This window comes from Oryzias melastigma, linkage group LG7 (genome assembly GCF_002922805.2).
Source record: "Oryzias melastigma strain HK-1 linkage group LG7, ASM292280v2, whole genome shotgun sequence".
Lineage (NCBI taxonomy): Eukaryota > Metazoa > Chordata > Actinopteri > Beloniformes > Adrianichthyidae > Oryzias > Oryzias melastigma.
In genome coordinates this window covers 26,412,392-26,432,822 of record NC_050518.1, presented here as the reverse complement: position 1 = coordinate 26,432,822, position 20,431 = coordinate 26,412,392, and the positions used below count along the sequence as shown (strand labels likewise).

The following is a 20,431-nucleotide window of genomic DNA, read 5'->3' as shown; positions in this document are numbered from 1 at the left end:
AGGCAGACAATATAAGTTTTTCTTCCTTCTGTCCCCTTTTCATTTTTTGTATTATGTCTGAGTTTACAACTCAAGGTTGCATATTTTTCCTTTAGTTAAATAAATGTTTTGCCATGTTTTGTCCATTAGGGGAAAATGCTGAACTAAATTATCTGAAAAATGTTGTTGTATTATTATTAATGGCCCGATGTTATCTTGCGCTTATTTCCAACTTGTATAATTTTGACAAAATATAGTGTAGATGCCAACATTGCAGGGCCATATATATATTATATATATATGTCACCTTTCTGGTTTACTTTAGTAAACAAAACCTAAACATTTCTGTTGTTTAGGATCATTTTACAGCAAATCCTGAAAATGTTCTGCACAGTTTTTCCATTCTCAAAGTTCTGCAGCTTTTTACATTCTAAAGCAAATCAGTGTGAAGCTGGAGAGACAAAACGCTTTTCTCCACAGCAGAATCAGCTGCTTCTCTTTGATTATGTAATCTCTTCACTGCAGAGCAGCAGCATATCAACACAAGGCTGTTTTTATCCGCTTCAGAATCCGCTAGAATGATGTTAATAACGTCAACGGTTGAGGAGCAATCGTAATCAAAAGAGTTAAAGCTCCGGTGTTTTTTCTTTTTTTAACTACAAAAAAACAATCGCTAGTTTTACTTTGAAAATGGGAAGCTTCACAGACAAATTATTTTGAAGATTTATTTACTTCCGTGACATTAGCGCTGCGCATTCGTATTATTTTTAGTCTATAAACTTTAATTCCAATTTTATTCTGCATGAGGACAGACAGCATTACACCCATTCTCTAACAGTAAAATGTGACTAATAAAAAGACAGTAAAGAAGATGTCGAGGACAGTGAGGAAGTTTGAATCTGTCTTCTTCTTCTATGCTTGAAGAACCAGTGCCTCAAAAACATCCTGTTGTGCTTCGTGATTCAAAAGACTCTGTGGCTGGTGGTTATAGTGATCATTTTAATGACAAAAAACAAAGCACGTCGACAATACCAAATTAGCGTTGACAGTGTTAAAGTCCCATTAGTTCTCACACACCTAGATGTGTGAAATTTGCTCTCCACATTTGACCCAAATTTGCAACAAAAAGTTGCGAGCAATATTATTTCTATCCAGTCATACAGTTTTGATCCACTCAGATGAGGAAAACAAAGTCGAGCTGGGACAAAATATCGGTATGGCGAACTATCGCAATATTTCACCTCACGAACAATTACTGGTCCTCCCTTTCCTTGAATCGGTTTCTTGAAATAATACCAAAAAAGTCCACTGGGAGGCGCTTTTCGTATGCACAACAGTGAAATGTGAAGATGCCGGAACCATTATCACATTTAACCGGGCTGATAAGTTTTTAGCCTAAATGCCGAAAAACTTTTAGACATTAAATTCTGGATATAGTGGTGCACTTCTCTGTCCTTCCACATGCAGAGGGGATGAGAGGGGCTCCTCGTGCACTCCCACCCAGGTGGCAGAGCGGCCGCGAGCGAACAGGTCCAGGCAGAGTCTGGATTTTTCTAAAGTAGACGCAGACAGCACACTGTTTCTAAGGTAACAACCATGGATTGTGAGGGCGATAACAGCAGTGACCTGTCCAAACGCCGCGCTACATCAGATTCTAGCAGAGAGGTGTGCAGCGTCTGACCGTCCAAACGAGACGTCTAGCAGTGTCACTGATCCAACAGGTGAGTATGCTAGCGGTACACACGTGGAGAACGTGACTAACGTGATGATTATCAAAGAAAAGTTCAGGAAATTTGAATAAAAGGAGGGGAAATGACTCTGGATACCAACACTGTAAAATAATGAACAATAAACAATGATTAACCTGTTGGACATTAATATTTGGCCTCAATAATAATAAATGATCTGATATTACATGTAAATGATTTCAAATTCAGCATTATGATTTTTTTCCCCCACATTTTTGTTCTTTGAAGTGAGAAGGTCATTCGATCTACTCCACATTTTAGCTCTTAACTGGAGCTGGGTTTATTTTTTTCCTTAAAATATATGTTATCATTGTAAAGGCACGTTCATATTTATTCTAATTTTATTTTAATGTTGGAAAGGGTGTTTCAGAATTAACATTTTGGGTTTTAAATTGTTCAAAAAAGGTTTTGAAGAAAATAAAAATATATCTTTGTTATAAAAATAGTTATATATCATAGATTATCAAGGTAATATAATGATTATTACAATGTTTGCCATATTGAGATACATCGGTATCGTGAATCGCATCACATCATGAGTTACCCTGAGATTCCCACCCCTAAAACAAAGACGTCCATGGATCTATTTGTCTGCAGGTGGATGCATCAGAATGGGGGTGGGGGGTGGCCCCACCCTCCATTCTTCTTTTTTGTGTGTGTCACAAATATGATCTTTTTTGCCTGCTCCTGATTCTCTTTCGAGGTCGCTGGGGTGCTGGAGCCTATCCCGGCTACTGATGGGCGAAGGCGGGGTTCACCCTGGACAGGTCGCCAGTCTGTCGCAGAAATGTAATTGTAATTTGTCTTCCATTATCAGTAAAATGGCAGAAGAACATGTTAAAAACATAATTTTATCAGAGTGGGTCTTTAAAGCAGCAACCAGCAGAAACGATCCACCCCAGCGACTGACCCGTGTGACCCCGATACATGTATTTATGGGAGATTCTTCTGCGCGGTAGATGGTATCATGAAATATTAAACATAGTAGATGAGAAAACAGCTTATCTGTACTTGACTGCAGTAAACCACAGAGTTCTGAAGTAAACGGCTGGTGGAGTTTTAGGCCTTCATCTGCAGATGTTTGTGATTTAAGAGCGTCAGCAGCATCGTTGGCCTGATGACAAGTCAGATCAAACTCTGAAACAGCTCGACCATCGCTGACAGTAAAACCTTATTTTCCTCTATATTTATTCTGAACGATCACACACACACACACAGCAGAGGCTCTATTGATGGAGTCTATCGACCAGCAGACAGAATGTGAACACAGTCCAGGGAGGTTTTCAGCATCCGATGTTTGCAGCAGTAAACTTTTTATGTTTTCTCAAAGCAGAACATTCCTCATCCAGGATCGGTCCAGGTTTGTCTTTTTTAAGATGTAAAAGCAGAGAGATTCTCACTCCAGTGAGCATTCAGGCTTTTTTCATTAAACACCAGTAAAGCTGGATTACAGCGTCTCTGAGGTTTCAATCATTCTGGAACACGAATGACGAATTCATATAAACAGTCAATGAAATCCGGCCGACTCTCCACATTCAAAACAGAAAGCGGTTTATTTTTAGAGCTGAACTTCCAAACGGGTCAGGATGAAGAGGCAGATGAAAAGCGGCGTTACTCAGAGGTAGAGGGGCGTTACCTAACAGAGAGGGTGAAGTCCCCCGGGTTGCTCTTGCTGGGCCGGGCCAGGAAGCTGCCGTGGACGCCCCGGGTCAACAGGAGCTGCTCTGCCTCGATTCCAGTGATGTTGGGGTGGAACCACCTGAGCGTCAAAAAAACATCATAGAATCAAACATTTAAGCCATCAGACATCTCCGTTCTGCCGTCCAGAAGATCAATACTCTTTGTGATCCTTTCACATTATTTATGGAAATCCTATTATGGAGAGAAAATAGAATCACCCTCAGCTCAGACTGTAAACCCTCAGCTGCAGGTCTGCAGAGGACCCGTGTCTGAGAGGGGTAAATGCTGCTAGCTTCATAGCTAATAAAGGATAACGTGCTAAACAAACAATGCAGAGCGAAATGCTCATTCAAACCATCACCAGGACAGAGTTTGCTGGGTATGAAGTCAATTGCTCTCTACCTCTGCTCCCTAACTTCCACATCCACTGGAAAGTTGTGTAAGCCAGTAGATTTTTGACAACTGAATGAACACATGTACGAGCCAAGCTAAAGCTAAAGCTAACGACCAATCGTCATATGCTGCAGAGCATGATGAAGTGAAACTTCTGAGACTTACACCAGTCGACCAATCACAAAATTCAAATGTAGTACCTTGTTTCAACCGGGAATCAAAAATTCTGTCCCGTAAAAATGGGATTCACTTTCCTTGGAAACTCCAAAATGTTTAACAAACTTTTTTCAGAACATAGAATGAAAGTTTTAGGTGGATTCTTTAAAAACAACAAGAATAACATTTATCAACAAACTAATCAACATGTTTTTGAATGAAAATACAGAAAACTCCAGGATAAAGCCCCAGATTCCTTTGGGCCACATATATGACCAGTTTCTGTTGATAGAGGATCATCACAGACTCACACGATCTGATCTTTCTCGTGTGGATTCAGCTACCAGGCAGCCCAAAAAAGAACAACTTCTCACTGCTGTCCATTTGACATTTTTCCTGGAATTCTGCTTTTCTTTTCTTTTCTTTTTCTAATATTTTTTTTATTTATTTTGTTTGTGAAAAATAATTTAAAAAAAATAGCAGGGAGAAGTTTGATCCACCTGGATTTAAGGTTGGAATCTGCTCTCAGGTGGGGGCGTGTCTGTCCATTCAGAACTACAGAAAAACTACAAATGAATCCCATATTATCTCTTTCATTTAATAAAATCTCAATCACAGAATGCAAAAAAAAGTTAAAGTTGATCTTAGATGGAGTTTTCTTACGCTGATCTCACAGCTGCACAGCAGGACACCTAAGGGTGTTAATAAATATTAACAAATTAATTATGTTCTATTAATCACTAACCAAAATAAAAATGTACTTCAGTTGTATTTGAGTCAGTGAGACTAAAACTTTATCTTTAGTTAAAAAGTTCCTTTGTTTCTGATGCCGACCTCATTTGATTTAATCTTGTTTTAATGCCAGAAACAAATGAAGGAAAGAAGCTGCAGGATACACTAAAGGTTTAATAAACTGTTGTCTTAATTGTCTTTATCTTTTGTTAGTACATAGCTTAACACCTCAAGTCTAAAGCTAATCATAGTTAAGATGTGTGTTTTACATCCAGTTTATGCATGACTCGATTAGTCGACTAAGTGAAAAAAATTGGTGATAAGTCGACTTTTAAAATAATCGTTTGTGGCAACACTAGTAAATTGTATTTTTTTTTGTAATTGCGTAATTTTTGTACTTATGCACAAAATTGTAAGGGTTACAAATCAACAGTTATTCACGCACAAATCGGGATGAGTCAATTTTCTCTCCATATCCTTTGTGTCATTAAAGAGCTGAAAAAATGATGAACAGAGTCAAATTCTTGAAATCTGAAGGTCAGATTTCAGCTTTTAAGTCTTTCTGTACCACAGAAAACTGAGGACAGAAACGCTTCATAACATCATCAGCAAAACAAACAAATGTTTTCTACGAAAACACAACAAATCAGACTAAAATATGCAAATATCATACGTCTGACGTCTCCTGTAAGGTCAGATATTCCTCGGTTTTCCTTTGATATATAGAGTGTCTCGTGTAAAAATGCAGACATGCATAAAGTTGGGAAACAAAAAAGCTAAATACAATAGATGGAGGTTATTTATGTCTGTGGATACAAACTCCGTCATTTATATTTAATGTGCAGCAGTTTTATTCAGAGTGATAAGGATCTGCATAGTACATCCTGCACATAACTAACACTTGACTCACATGAATCCAGCTTCTCTTATTCAGTTGAAGGGAAACAGTCTTTGTTTGGGTGAACGCTGCTTCCCGGTTGAAAAGGGAAGGACTGCACAGTTTACAGAACTGCAAAGCCGAAGCTCAGAACTGCATGTGACTTCCTGCGCAGGCAAATATTTATCACAGCCTCTGATATGTTGACCAATGGTTTAGACATAAACCTCTTACGTGCGCATGTTGGCGTTGGCACCACCTGCTTCGGTGGCGAGGAAAAACCCGTGAAATCAGGAGGAACTCTCATGTTGGCGGCTTTATGCTGCAGTTAATGGTTGTAAATACAGAGCTTCATTTTCGTAGGGGTCACGGGGGTAAACCTGCTGAGCTGCAGCGCTGCACTGCTGGATAATCCTACGCAGCGGCATTAGCCCCCAAGGGACCCGTTTTTATGTCACAGCGGCGGGCTGGGGGGGTCACCAAACTGACTCAAAGAGGATTCATTTGGAAATCAAAACCGGGTTCACTGCACCACAAAAATACAATCTTAAGAAAGTAAATAGACATGAACATTTGCCTCATTTTTTGTCCAGCAACATTAATAATAATTTAAAGAAAATTTTTAAATGGCAAAACATTTATTTAAAGAAAACATGTCTAGGTGAGAGCACATGGGGCTCCTTAACAATTTATATGACAACCACGTCATAAAATTATGAGGAAAAAACTTGTAATTTTAGAAAATAAAGTTTTTTTATTATGCGGAAAAAAAACATAATTTTACAAGAATAAAGGAAAATAATTGTAATTTTATAAAATAAAGTTGTTCATTATAACTAAAAAACACGTAATTTTACAAGAATAAAATCGTAACATTATAAGGAAAAACTGTGATTTTACAAGAATAAACTTCTGAAATTACAAGTTAAAAAGTGGCAATTCTATGACAATAAAGTCTTAAAGTTATGTGGAAAAAAGTTGTAATTTTATAAAATAAAGTTTTTTATTTTGAGTAAAAAACTCATAATTTTACAAAGATGAAGTCGTACAATTATAAGGAAAAAAGTTTCAATTCTATAAGAATAAAGTTGTAACATCATCGAGGAAAAAAGTAAAAAGTAAATTTATAAGAATAAAGTCGTAAAATTATTACGGGAAAAAATTGGAATTATACAAGAATAAAGACTACAAATTATACGGAAAAAAGTCACAATTTTACAAGAAAATAGGTTCTAAAAATATGAGAAAAAAAGACATAATTTCATGAGAATAATAACTTTTAGAATTATGAGTAAAACATTCAATATTTGATAATTATATAGTTAAAAAAATAAAAAGACAACAAAACAAGACCGACATTGTGTTTCAGTACGAGACATGCAGCATTGCCGGCGGTTCCTTCAGGTTTGGCTTCACAAACAGAAATACTGAGTCTGTCAGTCGGATTTTGGTGAGAAGAATTTTTATTCTTAAAATATTAATTCTTGGTGAGACCTTTGCTCTAAACCCCATTGGAAGATTTTTTTTTACTTATTTAAGTATCATCTTTTCAATTTTAAGATTTTTAAAACTATTTCTAGGGCCTGCTGTGGCAGTGTGAATGTCATTCAGAGAAAGCCATCTGGATGCAGTAAAACTGACTTTTAAATGAGCTTAAGGATTCAGTAAAGAGAGTTTTATGTTTCTATCAACAGGTTCCATGTTTTTCTAAAGAAAGGTCGAGTTCTGTCAATGACCTTCAGCCAGGCCCAAAAATCAACCATTTTCTAGTCAGTCTGCAGGACAAGTTTAGACCTTCCAAACGAGTTTAGTGAAAGGCTCAGAAACATGTTATTCATCCAACGATCAGCTGGTGAAACAGTGACCATCTGCTCTAAGATTCCACTGAAACCTTCAAAATAACATCTGTATTTCTCTGTCACATCCTGAACGTGGTTCTGGGTTGGAGATCCACGCTCAGGATGATCTTCTCAGCGTACAACATATTCATATTAAGATCTAAAGATTTCTGTGCATTTAAAACAGTTAAAGTTTTTCTATTTTCCGACATCTATCATCTTTATGTGTTTCTGTCTTACAGACGTCACAGCAGAACAGTTTAAAAAACAGACGGTGGTGAAAATCTCCTTCCACATGAATGAAAGAAGACATTATCATGAAGAAAAGGTGTGTGATTATCACATCCAACAGCACAGCTTGTTCCAGAAGCTCAGAGTAACAGAGGAAGCAGGAGCGACTTCATGAAGCTGCTCAGATGAAATCTTAAGGCAATTCTGGTTCTGATACAAACTCATGACAGGAAGATCAAAATAAGACGCATGCGTCGGCTCGGAGATCTTCTGTCACCGCCGTCTTACAAAAGGAAAAGACTTCTCTCTAATCATGAAAAATATTGACTCACACATACATAGTAAAGTTCTACATAATAATCATCATTAATAATGAATCGATTTCTATCCCTATGATCCAATCAGATCCATCTGCCTGAGGGAAGATTGTTAATTGAATTGACCAATACCATTAAAATCTATTCAAAATAGGGGTGGGCGATATGGAAGTTTTTATATCACAATATCCTTTTTATTATCGTGTGATAACGATTTATATCATGATACAACTTAAATAACTATATCTGTTAAATATGTTAATTAGATTTAAATATTAATTTCCTTCCTTCCATTAAAAACAAAGGATGAATTCTACAAATACATTCCAATGTTTTCAGGCTTTACAGAACACACATAGAATTATAATAGTATTCTACACAGAAATATTAGTGGTGTTTAACCTTTTGTAACAGATTTTTTTAAGAAAATTGAATTAAATAGAAGTAATTTATAAATGGTATGAACATGTCTCTGGTGTCACTATAAACTCGAATTCAAACATGCCGAGAAAAAATTGAGAGATTTACCCAAGATTTCCTAATTCTGTCTCCAGGGGCCCGTTTCAAGAAGCAGGTTCAACAAATTTAGAGTTTGAACCTGAACTTAGAGTCACTGGACTCAAAATTCTCAAATTCAGGGTTTTCGGTTCCAGAACAGCTGAAAATGTTTGATTCAATCAACTTGAAGTTGTCAGAACCAGAACCAGGTGTGAGCGTCGCGACCATTAAAAGCCCTGATCAATGGAGCAAAGACAGCACGATTCACCATGGCAACGGGGACAAACACCTGAGTTACGTACTTCCGGCGGCGGAAATTGATAAGTTCCTTCAAGCAAATGCGACTATCGGAGAACATTTTCTGCAAGAAAAGCAACACAGCTGCAGCGGTAGAACAGAGAGAAAATATCTGCAGTTATTTGAATCATTTCAAATAATGAATAAATAATGTCAGGAAGGTTATTTTGTCTCTTGTTGAGTAAGGAATGGTTTTTGATCTGTTAATAATTTAACCAGTAATCTCCGGAATCGTATGAATGACCAGTTTTGGTAACACCCCCCCACCCACACACACGAATATCACTGCACGCTAAGAAGAAACTGTAGCTGCCTGGAATATGTTAAAAAACTATTTATTTAATTTTAATTCTCAAGACTTAAAAAATATTCGCCGAATTCTTTTTTTAAGCATAAAAAAACTTCCGCAGCCGGGAATCGAACTCGCAAACTCCACAGAGGGAGGCAGCGTTGCTGACAACCGAGCTAATGTTTGACGCAAGGAAAGGATGGTAGATGATTTGAAATGGTTTCCCGGTGTTTGACATCCCATAATTTCAATTGTTATGGGTCTAAAATAAGGAAAAGAAAACTGTATTTCTTAATAGCGAGTCCCTGGAAAAACTCACTATTTATAATATCGCTGAAATAAAAATGAATTGGGAAACTGCAGTCAGTCGACTCGTGTCCTCCAAATCCTCTACCGACGTAAATAACATTTCCTCTGGATTAATCAGCCTCCTCTCTACATGATCCTCTATGAATGAACATGACATTTTGGTTTCTGAGTGGTGAAAACGTGACGTCTCTAATGTGAATGTTCTCTAATGTTAATGATGAACTCATATTTGAACATCTTTCACTTTAAAAAGGGGCGGAGACCGCAGAGAACTCTAAGTTTCCTGAAGAAAACCTGCTACCGACCAGGTTTCGTTCACAGACTCAGTTACCATAGTGATTGATTCTGAGTTCATCCTAACCCGCTTCTTGGAACGGGCTTGGTTTCACCCACTTTCCCGGGTTTGAGTTATCTCTCTTTCTGGAACCGAAAACTCAGAGTTTTACTGAATTTGGAGTTCACGAACTCAGAGTTCCAACAAAACCTGCTTCTTGGAACGGGCCTCTGGTGATCACATCCTGAAAACAAAGATTTGGACTTTTGTTGTTATATATAATATCCGGAGCGCTCTCACAAGAAGGAAAAGGGGAGTCATAACATCTGCTAGTACACAGTGGACTCAATTATGTCATTAAATTAAAAAAAAATGTTTTTTATGAATGTCTAACATGTTAATATTGTTGCATTTATCCGCCATGTCTTAAAAGTCCGGTCAGAGAAAGTATTATTCGACTGTAAACTGGTCCGTGTTTACACACGGAGCAGCTCGTAGCGTTAGCATCATGCTAATGCTACATCACAATCACCAAAGCAACATTTTTTATTAAACTTTCTGTTTCTGCTATAAGTCCTGCCAGATTGTCTTCCAGTTCTGACTGGTTGCCATTAAAAATCACCAGATGTTCCACGGCTTCATCAGCCAAAACCATACGTTACACGGAGAAGGTTAGCAGAAGTGACCGCGGGGGAGTGGTGACTGGTGAGCGTTCGTTTACCTTGCACGCACATGATAGAAGTAGAGAGGTTAAAAATAAAAAGACCAAAATGAGAGCTAATGACCATAAATAATTAGATGCAAACTTTACTCGCCATGTGATGACTAACTCTCTAACTTTCACTCACCAAAGAGGGGAAAATGCTGAAATGCTAATACTGACAAGTGCCAATGTTGGACCCTTCAAAATAAAAGTCTATTGCAATAGACTCATTTCTCTATCGAGAAAAAGTTCAATTGTGATATATATTGTTATTGTTTTATTGCCCAGTCCTAATTCAAAATGAAAAAAAAAATAATCACAAAAATGTTCAACCACTATAGAGACAAAAACAACTGACAAGATGATGCCACAGATCCATCCAGGAAGAGCCTTATCTCTGTACAACATTATGCTGGACCTCAAACCTCCTTTGGTGGACACATTTAAGAGGGCTTGGGGAGAAGATATAGGCCTCCCTGTATTGGATGATACTTGGGTTTCTGCTCTTAAACTGGTGGGTGGTACACCGAGTCTATATTTCTAGGGTTAGGCTGGCTTCTACAGTATGTACCCCACAGTTAGCCCTCTGTGTGTGAGAAATCTTACAGGTGACACTCTTTCCCATGTGTTCTTTTCATGTCCTCATTCTAATGTGTATTGGATGGCAATTTTTGAAGCAATGTCTCGGGTATTTAACCCCAAATGGAAACCAAACCCACTAACAGAACTTTTGGGGGTTGTGGAGGACAAAGGTATTTTACCCTTTACCTCACTCCTGGCACCTATCCTGCTCAGATGGAAAGACCTTTCCTCCACCGCATTAACAGTGGCTACATGATGCTTAAAGTGCATGACATGATATGTCTTGAGGGCTTTGAAATACTGAGCAAAGTATGCTCTGTAGGAAATGAATGAGAAAGTCTTCAAATTTTAAGTGATTAGCAACAAGCCTTTAAATATATTCATGGGCCATGTTTTCATCTTTTATAGTAATTTTCAAAAAATTTGGAGTTTAGCTAATATTTTAGCAACATGCTAACGTTCTTGGCTAATTTAGTTTACTGAGAGTAAGCAATGTTTTAGCTTTTTTTGGGCTAATTTGGCCTCCACTGAGGGTTTCTAATGCTAATCTGGAGTTTAGCTAATATTTTGGCAACATGTTAACGTTTTTGGCTAATTTGTTTTGGCTAATTAGTTACTAATTTGTTATTTGTCTACTGAGGGTTTAGCTAGTTTTAAACCAACAAGCTAGATTGTTTTTGGCTCATTTGGAATCAACTAAGGTTTTTTTGAGCTAATTTGAAGTTTAGCTCATACTTAACACTAAATATTTAGCCATAATTGGCATGCATTAGGGATTTTTAAGCAATTTTACTACAAATTTGTCAGAAATTTAGGTCAATTCAGCACTCTTTCATTGTTTTTAGATGACATTTCCAGTATTTTAGCAAATGTAACATTTTGCAAATAGTTTTTGCATTTTCAACAAACCCCTACAGGAATTAAAGTAAATTGCATCACCATTTTCAGCAAAAAGCATCAGCATCTTCAGCGATTCATTCACACTAACATTATCACAGGTAAGGCAACTTTTCTAGTTATTGTTATATTTTCTCTTTTTTGCTTCCTTACTAACTTTGTCCACTTCAGCCTTAGAATAAAAAACAACAAAAATACATTGATTATAAAATAAACTAAATAAATGTGATAATCGATCTTGGAAAGTCCCATCTTGAGACATGGTGAGTTTAATTTCACTATAAAGTGAAAACAACAGCGGACAACACACGTGATGCAGCAGAAACTGATCAACCAACAATGTGTGGAAACACTGAATTTGATAATATTCCATTTGGATTATTCTGATGTGGAAAAACAACAGTGGGCGGAACTTTATCAAACTAAAATGTGAATGGATTTGACATTCATTCTTGTTTACTTGTTTGTTCACATGTTTAATTTACACTTATCTTGAAGAAACACAAGGAATCTGGAAAACTTCAGCAGCACTCTTCAGCACCAGCTATTTCTCTCTGATGAATGAACCAATATTGAGAATGAATGGGATTGTAAGCAACAAATTATGAAATGAATCAAACTGAGAAATGAATCGTTACTCCCCTACATCCAAATCTAAACTGATATTGAATTTTACTGCTGGAAGAGGAGTTCATCAAATCCATAACTAGTGGTGTAACTGACTGATCAACAGGAGCAGAAACGCCATAATCCAGACTAAAGAACCTCCTTTAACCCCGTGACATCACTTTTCCATTTACACTTGGTTTTTATAATCAAACTGGCATCATTTGCTGATTCTGTTCACGTGACGGTTGGAACTGGACTGCAGATCCAGGTTAGTGTGCTGCGGAGCCGCTGACGGCACGGAGGGTGTCAGCTGGCAGACAGATTACTTGTGTATTGTTTTTAATCCTTCGCCGATTCATACGGAAAAATAAAAACAGAAGGATCAGAATGCTTTGTGTCACTAATCCCATTCTAATCCTTCATCGCAGCGCTGCTGTCCGCCACCATATTGATATGACAAGGAGGGAGGGGTGAGGCCGGAAAGCAAACACGGGACCAGGTCCACCTCCTCCCGTTTCCGTGGATACCATAGCGCCATTCCCTCCAGAACTTTCACGATTCTGCTGGGGGCGGGGGGACAGGTTATCCAAAAGTCAAGCAGAATGGGATTGTTTCTGTGGTCAAAGCAGCCACGGCCCCCCCACCCATAGTAATCCAGCGCGGGGGGTGGAGTGCAGTGAGGCAGATGGAGGGGGGGGTGCTTGTAAAAGTGTTACTGGGTTAGACAGAGTGAGATCCAGACAGCGAGGGTACTGGCAAAACCTCGAGGGGGGGGCTTTAATCTGGGATTTGGATGAGCGTGAGCGGGCCTGATAGCAACACTTGTCATTACTATCTGCCCACACCACCACCACCTCCTCCAGGAGGCCCGGCAGAGCCGCTCACCAGGGGGAGGTGCCAGGTCTCCTCCGTGTAAACACCCCAGCTGTGCTGCAGATTACATGTGTTGTAGTTACACCGGATCATCGTCAGGCCTCGCCGGGCTAAACCCTCCATCCAGCTAATTCAGCAGTTTGCCATTAGGCAGATAAGTCAGGAAACAGGCCGCCAAGCTGGGCGGAGCTTCACCACAGAGCGCCTTCTTGCTGCGCTGCAGGGAGAAGCTGCTTTTAATCACACTTAACCGTCGCTGGGATTTCAGAGAAACAACCCGATGTCTACTGATGAACCTGAAAACAAAACAGTATGAAATTAAGAATTTCATACTGTCCTTTAGCATGTTTCTAAAGGACATGAGTCAAAGTCAAGGCCCAGGGGCCGGGATCTGGCCCTCCGGGTAATTTTATCCGGCCCTCCAGATCATTTGATTTTATTGTTATTAATGTCCAGGTGTTATCTTGTGCTTATTTCTAACTTGTAGAATTGACAAAATCAGGGATGAAAGTAGATTTTTTTGTTATGCCGGTACTAATATTTGCAATATTTGCAAAATCTAATATTTACACGCTAGATGTTTTGGCTAATTTAGGCTTTTTTTTCATATTTTTAGTCTATTTTGAAGTTTAGTTATTTTTTTCAGCTACATGCTGATTTTGGGGAAACCTAGGTTTTTTTTGTTTGTTTGTTTTTTTAGGCTAATTTGGCATTTAGCTAATATTTTATCTGGTTATCAACTTCACCGTTTTCAGCTATTAGCTTTAGCATTTTTAGCTATCAGCTTCAGCGTTTTCAGCCATCAGCACTAGCATCTTCAGCTTACAGGATTCACACTAGCATTATCACATGTAATGCTATATATCCACTTCATGAATATGTTGAAAAGTTACGGTTTTAAAGTTTTAACCCTTCCGCTCTCTTTGGGGTCCAGATGACCCCACTTTTAATGTAAACAAGCAAAGGGGAGCGGAAGGGTTAAAAATGTAGTTTTAGAGTGTTGAATAAATGTTTATCCTGTTCGGCCCGCGACCTAAGTGTGATTGAGTTTGATACCCCCCCCCCCGTTCCAAAGGATAGCATAAGCAGTTTGATCAAACTTTCTGGGCAGACCATTGACTGTATCTGAGATCTGGACTGAGTGGCCCCGCTCCCCTGGCATTCCAAACAGGAAATGGCTCCAAGAAGCCAAAATCCCATAGACTTCTCTAGAGAAATAAACAGTTATTAATCAGTAATTCTGTTGGTCAGAATTATCATTCTGCCACGATTAGTCAATTAATCGCGACTACTTCAACTATTCAATGGTTGACAACTAATTTTATAGTCGGCGCATCGTTTTTTTTTGTTTTTTTTTTCCTTGTTTTTATCTCAAAACTACGGTGCACGTTTCTAATGCTGGGTCTGCCATTATATTTAACACTAGAATCCCTGGAACTTTCAGGTTCTGCTGCAATACCCCCCTCCCCTTCTCAAAGTAGTGTTGTGGTGATCACCTTAAACCATCAACAATGACTTCCTGTTTTCACATTGCAGATTGTATGGTTTAAATTTGCAGGTGAAAGAAATATTTTTAACACAGACAAACACAATAAATGACAAACTGGTGACATGGGGGGGGGGGGTTGATCCAGTTTTGATGCCTTTAAACCATCAACAATGACTTCCTGATTTCGCAATGCAGAATGTCATGTTTAAATTTAAGTTTGACATGCATTCCAGATTCCGCCACTAGACAGTCAAGTGGTTATGGCTGCTGACTCACATTCAGAAGGTCATGGGTTCGAATCCGGCTCAGGAATAGTCCACATGAAATATTTGTTTTACTTTTATATATTTTTTTTACCTTAAAACTGGTGACATGGGGGCGTTTGATTCCTTTTTGATGCATTTAATGACCTTCAAATTGCAAATTAGATCTAGGTTGTACGACAGCACACAGTTCTGCTCCCTCCCCCCATTCACATACCTAAGAGAAACAGTTTTTTTAGGACCAGGCAGTCCTGGCCTACAAGAAAGACTTTTCTCCAGTGTGTCTGTGTTTTGTGGCACCACTGGCTGTCTTCAACATTCTGATTGCCTTTTTGAATTGGGAAAATTGTCTTTTTACAGATGAAGGCTTCTCATCTTTCTCTTCTTCAACAATTAATAGTTTATTAGTCTACGTATGTATAAGTATCATGTGGAGAGGATGTTCTGGCTGCAAATCCATGTACTGGCATATCCTCATCATAGGAGGAATCTGAGAAGATGAACTCTGATTCCACAACAAAAGAATCGTCTTCACTGCTCCCAGAGTCCACATCGAGGATTATTTGAAATAGAGCTAAGGGTTTCAGAGGAGTGTGAGTCTTGCTGATATTGGGATGTTTGTCTTTTTGACTTGAAGATGTGTCTATGTTTATAAGTCATAAACATGCACTATATGACCAAAAGTATCGGCTCACCCATCCAAATGATCAGAATCAGGAGTCCTAATCACTTGGTTTGACCACAGGTGTATAAAATCACTCCTCAGACATGCAGACTGTTTTTAGAAACATCAGTGAAAGCATGTTTTGCTCTCAGGATCTCAGTGAATTCCAGTGTTGAACTGTCATAGGATGCCACCTGAGCAACAAATCCAGTCTTGAAATGTCCTAAATATTCCACAGTCAACTGTCAGTTCTATCAGAACAAAATGGAAGAATTTGGAACAACTCAGCCAGGATGCTGAAAGTCTAAAGAGGTCATAGACTTTCTGCAGTCAGTTGCTGCAGAGCTGCAACCTTCATATGACCTTCAGATCAGCATGAGTACAGTACACAGAGAGCTTCATGGAACGAGTTTCCATGGCAGCAGCTGCAGCCACACATCAACAAGTACAATGTAAAGCGTGGATGCAGTGGTGTAAAGCACGCCGTCACTGGACTCTAGAGCAGTGGAGACGTCTTCTCTGGAGGGAGGAATCACACTTTTCTATCTGGAAATCTGATGGACCGTCTGGGTTTGGAGGTTGCAGGAGAACGGGACGTTTCAGACTGCATTGGTGGAGGAGGAATGATGGTGTGGGCTTGTTTTTCAGACCCCTTAGTTCCAGTGAAAGGAACTTTCAATGCTTCAGGAGGCTAAAACATTTTGGACAATGCTCCCAACCTTAGTGGGAACAGTTTGGAGCGGGCCCTTCATCTTCCAACATTTTTGTGCACCAGAGCACAAAGCAAGGTCCATAAAGACATGGAGGACAGAGTCCTGAACTGAACGCCATAGAACACCTTTGAGATGAATTAGAGCAGAGACTGAGAGCCAGACCTTCTCCACCAACATCAGTGTGACCTGACCAATGAGCTTTTGGAAGAATGATCCAGAGTTCTTATAAATACTCTCCTCAACCTTGTGGACAGCCTTCCCAGAAGAGTTGAAGCTGCAATAGCAGCAAAAGGTGGAGCAACATCATATTGAACTCTGGGTTAGGAATGAGATGGAACTTTAGTTCAAATGTGAGTAAAAGCAGGAAAGCCAATACTTGTCCACATGCATCAGGTAACTCCAACCCCCACACAACCTGTTAGTTCAAATACACATTAGGTACTACATGCTGCATTAACATATACATGGGCAAGTTAATGGCTCATCAGTGACCCACCATGACACAACAATGGGCTCTCAGATTAGAGGGGGGGAACTCTTCCCTGCGCAAATTTGCGCAGGCTTAGGAATTCTAGTGTTAACACACATGCGCAGTAGTGCTAATCCGGTCAGTGGTGATGTCACAGGAAGTTTTAGGAAGGTTCGGGTCTCATAACAACACGCTAACGGAGCTTGAAAGTGTGGGAAATATAAATAATAAAAGGAAAAAGTGTCCAATGTAATATATGCAAGGCAGAACTTGTGTTCCACAGCAGCACTATGGTGATGCATGAACACTTGAAGAGGAAGCACGTTGTGACTGAGTATGATGACGCTGAAGAGAGAGCGTCTAGCTAGCTAGCTAACATTAGCGCTAACACAGCAGTTTTCCAGGATTAAACGGATCGTATGTGCTGTCAATGTCAGAAGATCTGCGGCAGATCCGTGTCCACAGAGCCTCTCTGTCTGCACTGAGAACGTTTTAGAATCTGTGCTCTTTGAACCAAACGCAGCGAGGGCGGCGTTTGGTTCAAGAGCAGATTCTAAAACATTCACCATACAGAGAGGCTTTGGTCGGCACAGATGTGCTGTTGAATTTACGACTAAATTCTCATCAATTGTTACATTTTTGTTAAATTTAATATTACTTCTTTTTTTACAACTTTAAGACTTTATGTTAAAATATGGACTTTTTCCTATATTTTTAAAGTTTTATCTCATAAAATGTTGACTTTTTTCTTATAATTGTATATATTTATTCTTGCAAATTGCAGAATTTGTTATCACTTTTTCAGATAATTTTACGACTTTAATGTCGTAAAGTTCTTCAGTTTTGGTAACTTTAAGATTTTGCTGTAAAATGTGTACTTATTTCTCATGTTATGATTATTTTTTAAGACTTCACATAATTATGCAAATTTGTGTACACTGCAGAATTTATAATTGTGTGACTTTTTCTTGCATTTTAAGACATTATTCATGGAAATGTACCATTTTTTTCATAACTTTAAACTTAATTCTCATAAATTGCTACCTTTTTTAACTTAATTGTTTGACTTTTTTCCGTACCTAACTTAAAGAAAGATTTATAATCGTACAGCTTTGTCCTTGTACAATTTTTGCTTTTTTCCCTAAATTTACAACTTTATTCTTGTCAAATTTGGGGTTTTTCTTGTAATTTTGACTGGCATCTTGTAAAACGTTGATTCTTTTCCTCATAGTTTTATGATTTTGATTTCTTAACGTTTTGAGTTTTTTCTAATAACTTTACAGCTTTTGTTATTGTAAAATGTGTACTATTTCTCATATTTATGGAAGATTTTGACAATTTCAGATAATTTTACTGCTTCATTCTTGTAGATTTTAATATTTTCATAACTTTGGAACTTAATTCACTTAATTTGTTAAATTAATCATTATCATTATTCAGCATCTTTTTTCTCACAACTTTAATGGTTTACTTCACTTTTTCTTATAATTTTGACTTCATCTTGTAAACCGTCGACTTTTTTCTCATATATTTTAGACTTTAATCTCGTAATAGTTTAAATTTTTTTCTAATAACATTACAACTTTTTTTCTTGTAAAATTTGTAATATTTCTCATGATGTTGTCGCTATTTTTGTAAGATTTTGACGTTTTACAGATAAATTGTAAATTTTTATTATTTCATAACTTAACAACCTAATTTGTTGAAAAAAAATTATAATTGAACAACTTTTTCTCATATTTTTAATACTTTATTCTTGTAAAATTTGGACTTTTTCTTACAATTTTGACTCTCATATTGTAAAATGTTGACATTTTTCTTATAGTTTTTTTAGTTGTTTCTTAAAAATTGTTACTTTTTTCACATAACTGTGTGACTTTTTTCTTATACTTTTACGATTTTATTCTTGTAAATTGAAGAAATTTGCATCATAATCATTTGACTTTTTTTCTCATAAATGTACGCATTTTTTGTCAAATTTTGTCTTTTTCCTTTAATTTTAGAACTTCAGTTTCATAAAATGTAGACTCTTTCTTTATATTTTTACATCTTTATTCTCATATATTTGTTAATTTTCCTTTCCCTTTTTTGTGGTCTGAATATTCTGTCGTTTGTTCTGGATGGCTGAATCTTTAAAGTTTTTTTGTATTTTTAACTTCTATTAAAAATAGTTTTAAGTCGACTGAAGTGTAAGTGTAAAGTGTAAAGTGTAAAGTCGACTGAACAACCGTCTCCTTCTGCCTCCCGTCTTCCCTCCTCAGATCTTGCCTGCAGGGGAAAGAGTGACTCAGGACTTTCCAAGAATAGGATTCCCTCCGACTGCCCCGCTTTCCCCGTATCTGCCCCCGATCAGTCAGAAGAAGGGAGACAAAATCGTTCAACAAGATTTCAAGAAGCCGGCCTTTGTCTGGTCGCCAGGGAAACGGCGTGTTAAGCGGAGACGGAGGCAGCTGGGGGCAGCAGGCCGCCTCGAGCTAGTTGGGGGCAAACAGACACCTCTCTATCCTCTTACATAATGTCTGAAGTTCAATATAGCCGGTCAGCTTTTTAAAGCAAGTCTGTCTCGGCCTGCTGACAAAAAGGTGATAAACTTAGCATGCACAGAAAGCGTGTGCTGCGTTTATATCCGTCTCATAGAAACCAGCAGCGCTGGAGTATTTATACCCCCCTGATGATCTGGGCTATATTTACAGGCCCCAACCAGAAGGCAGTTTTCTTTAATTATGTGATTGCTTACTAAGCATTCACACTACAGTGATTCTCCTGCTCCTTTCCGCACGTTTTTTGGACTGTAAAAACTAAATCACACTTTCAGTGATTTAATCAATCTTTGTATCAAAACGTTCAGCTCGTTCAGGACATTACTGCTGATACTTTTGGCATTTGTAAACTTTATAGTTTTTGAAATATTGAGCAAAAGATGCCCCAAAGGAAATGAATGAGAAACTCTTATAATTTCTCAATTTTAAGTAGATTAGAAACAACACTTTAAATATATTCATGGGCTATGCTTTCACCTTTTATAGTAATTTAAAAAAATGGAGTTTATCTAATATTATATACCTAGCTTTTTTGGATAATTTGGCATCTACTAAGGTTTTATTATGCTAATTTGGACTTTAGCTAATATTTTTGCAACATGCTAACGTTTTTGGCTAATTTAGTTTACTGAAGAATGTTTAGGCTATCTTGGAGTTTAGCTAGTTCTAAAGTAACGAGCTAACTTTTTTGGCTGATTTGCCCTCTACTAAGGTTTTTTATGCTAATTTGGAGTTTAGGCTTTATTTATGGAACACTAGGGGTGTGCCAAAATATCGATATTGCGATATATTGTGATATTTAGTCCTGCGATCGATTCTCGATGGTTTCTCACCAAGTATCGATATTATATTTTCATTTAAGAGGCTGCTGCGCTGAGCGTCTGAGTCGCGCGGCAGAACTATTGTGCAGATGGCCGCGCTGTGTCGGACTTTTAATAGCGATGCACGCGCTCATTCGGGAGAAGCACCGGTGAGATTCAGGCTCTGTAGCGCGTGTGTGAAGCATGTCTA

At 38.1% G+C, this 20,431-nt stretch overlaps 1 protein-coding gene across 5 annotated transcripts in view; it reads right to left on the bottom strand.

Moving 5' to 3' along the window:
• ptpn11b (protein tyrosine phosphatase non-receptor type 11b) overlaps positions 1-20,431 on the bottom strand; it is a 61,778-nt gene that overhangs the window by 34,229 nt on the left and 7,118 nt on the right. For all 5 annotated transcript variants that reach the window (XM_036212933.1, XM_024293967.2, XM_024293965.2 and 2 more), the window contains exon 2: positions 3,364-3,486. In XM_036212933.1, the coding sequence (XP_036068826.1) occupies positions 3,364-3,486 (123 nt within the window). The remainder of the gene's footprint in view (positions 1-3,363; positions 3,487-20,431) is intronic.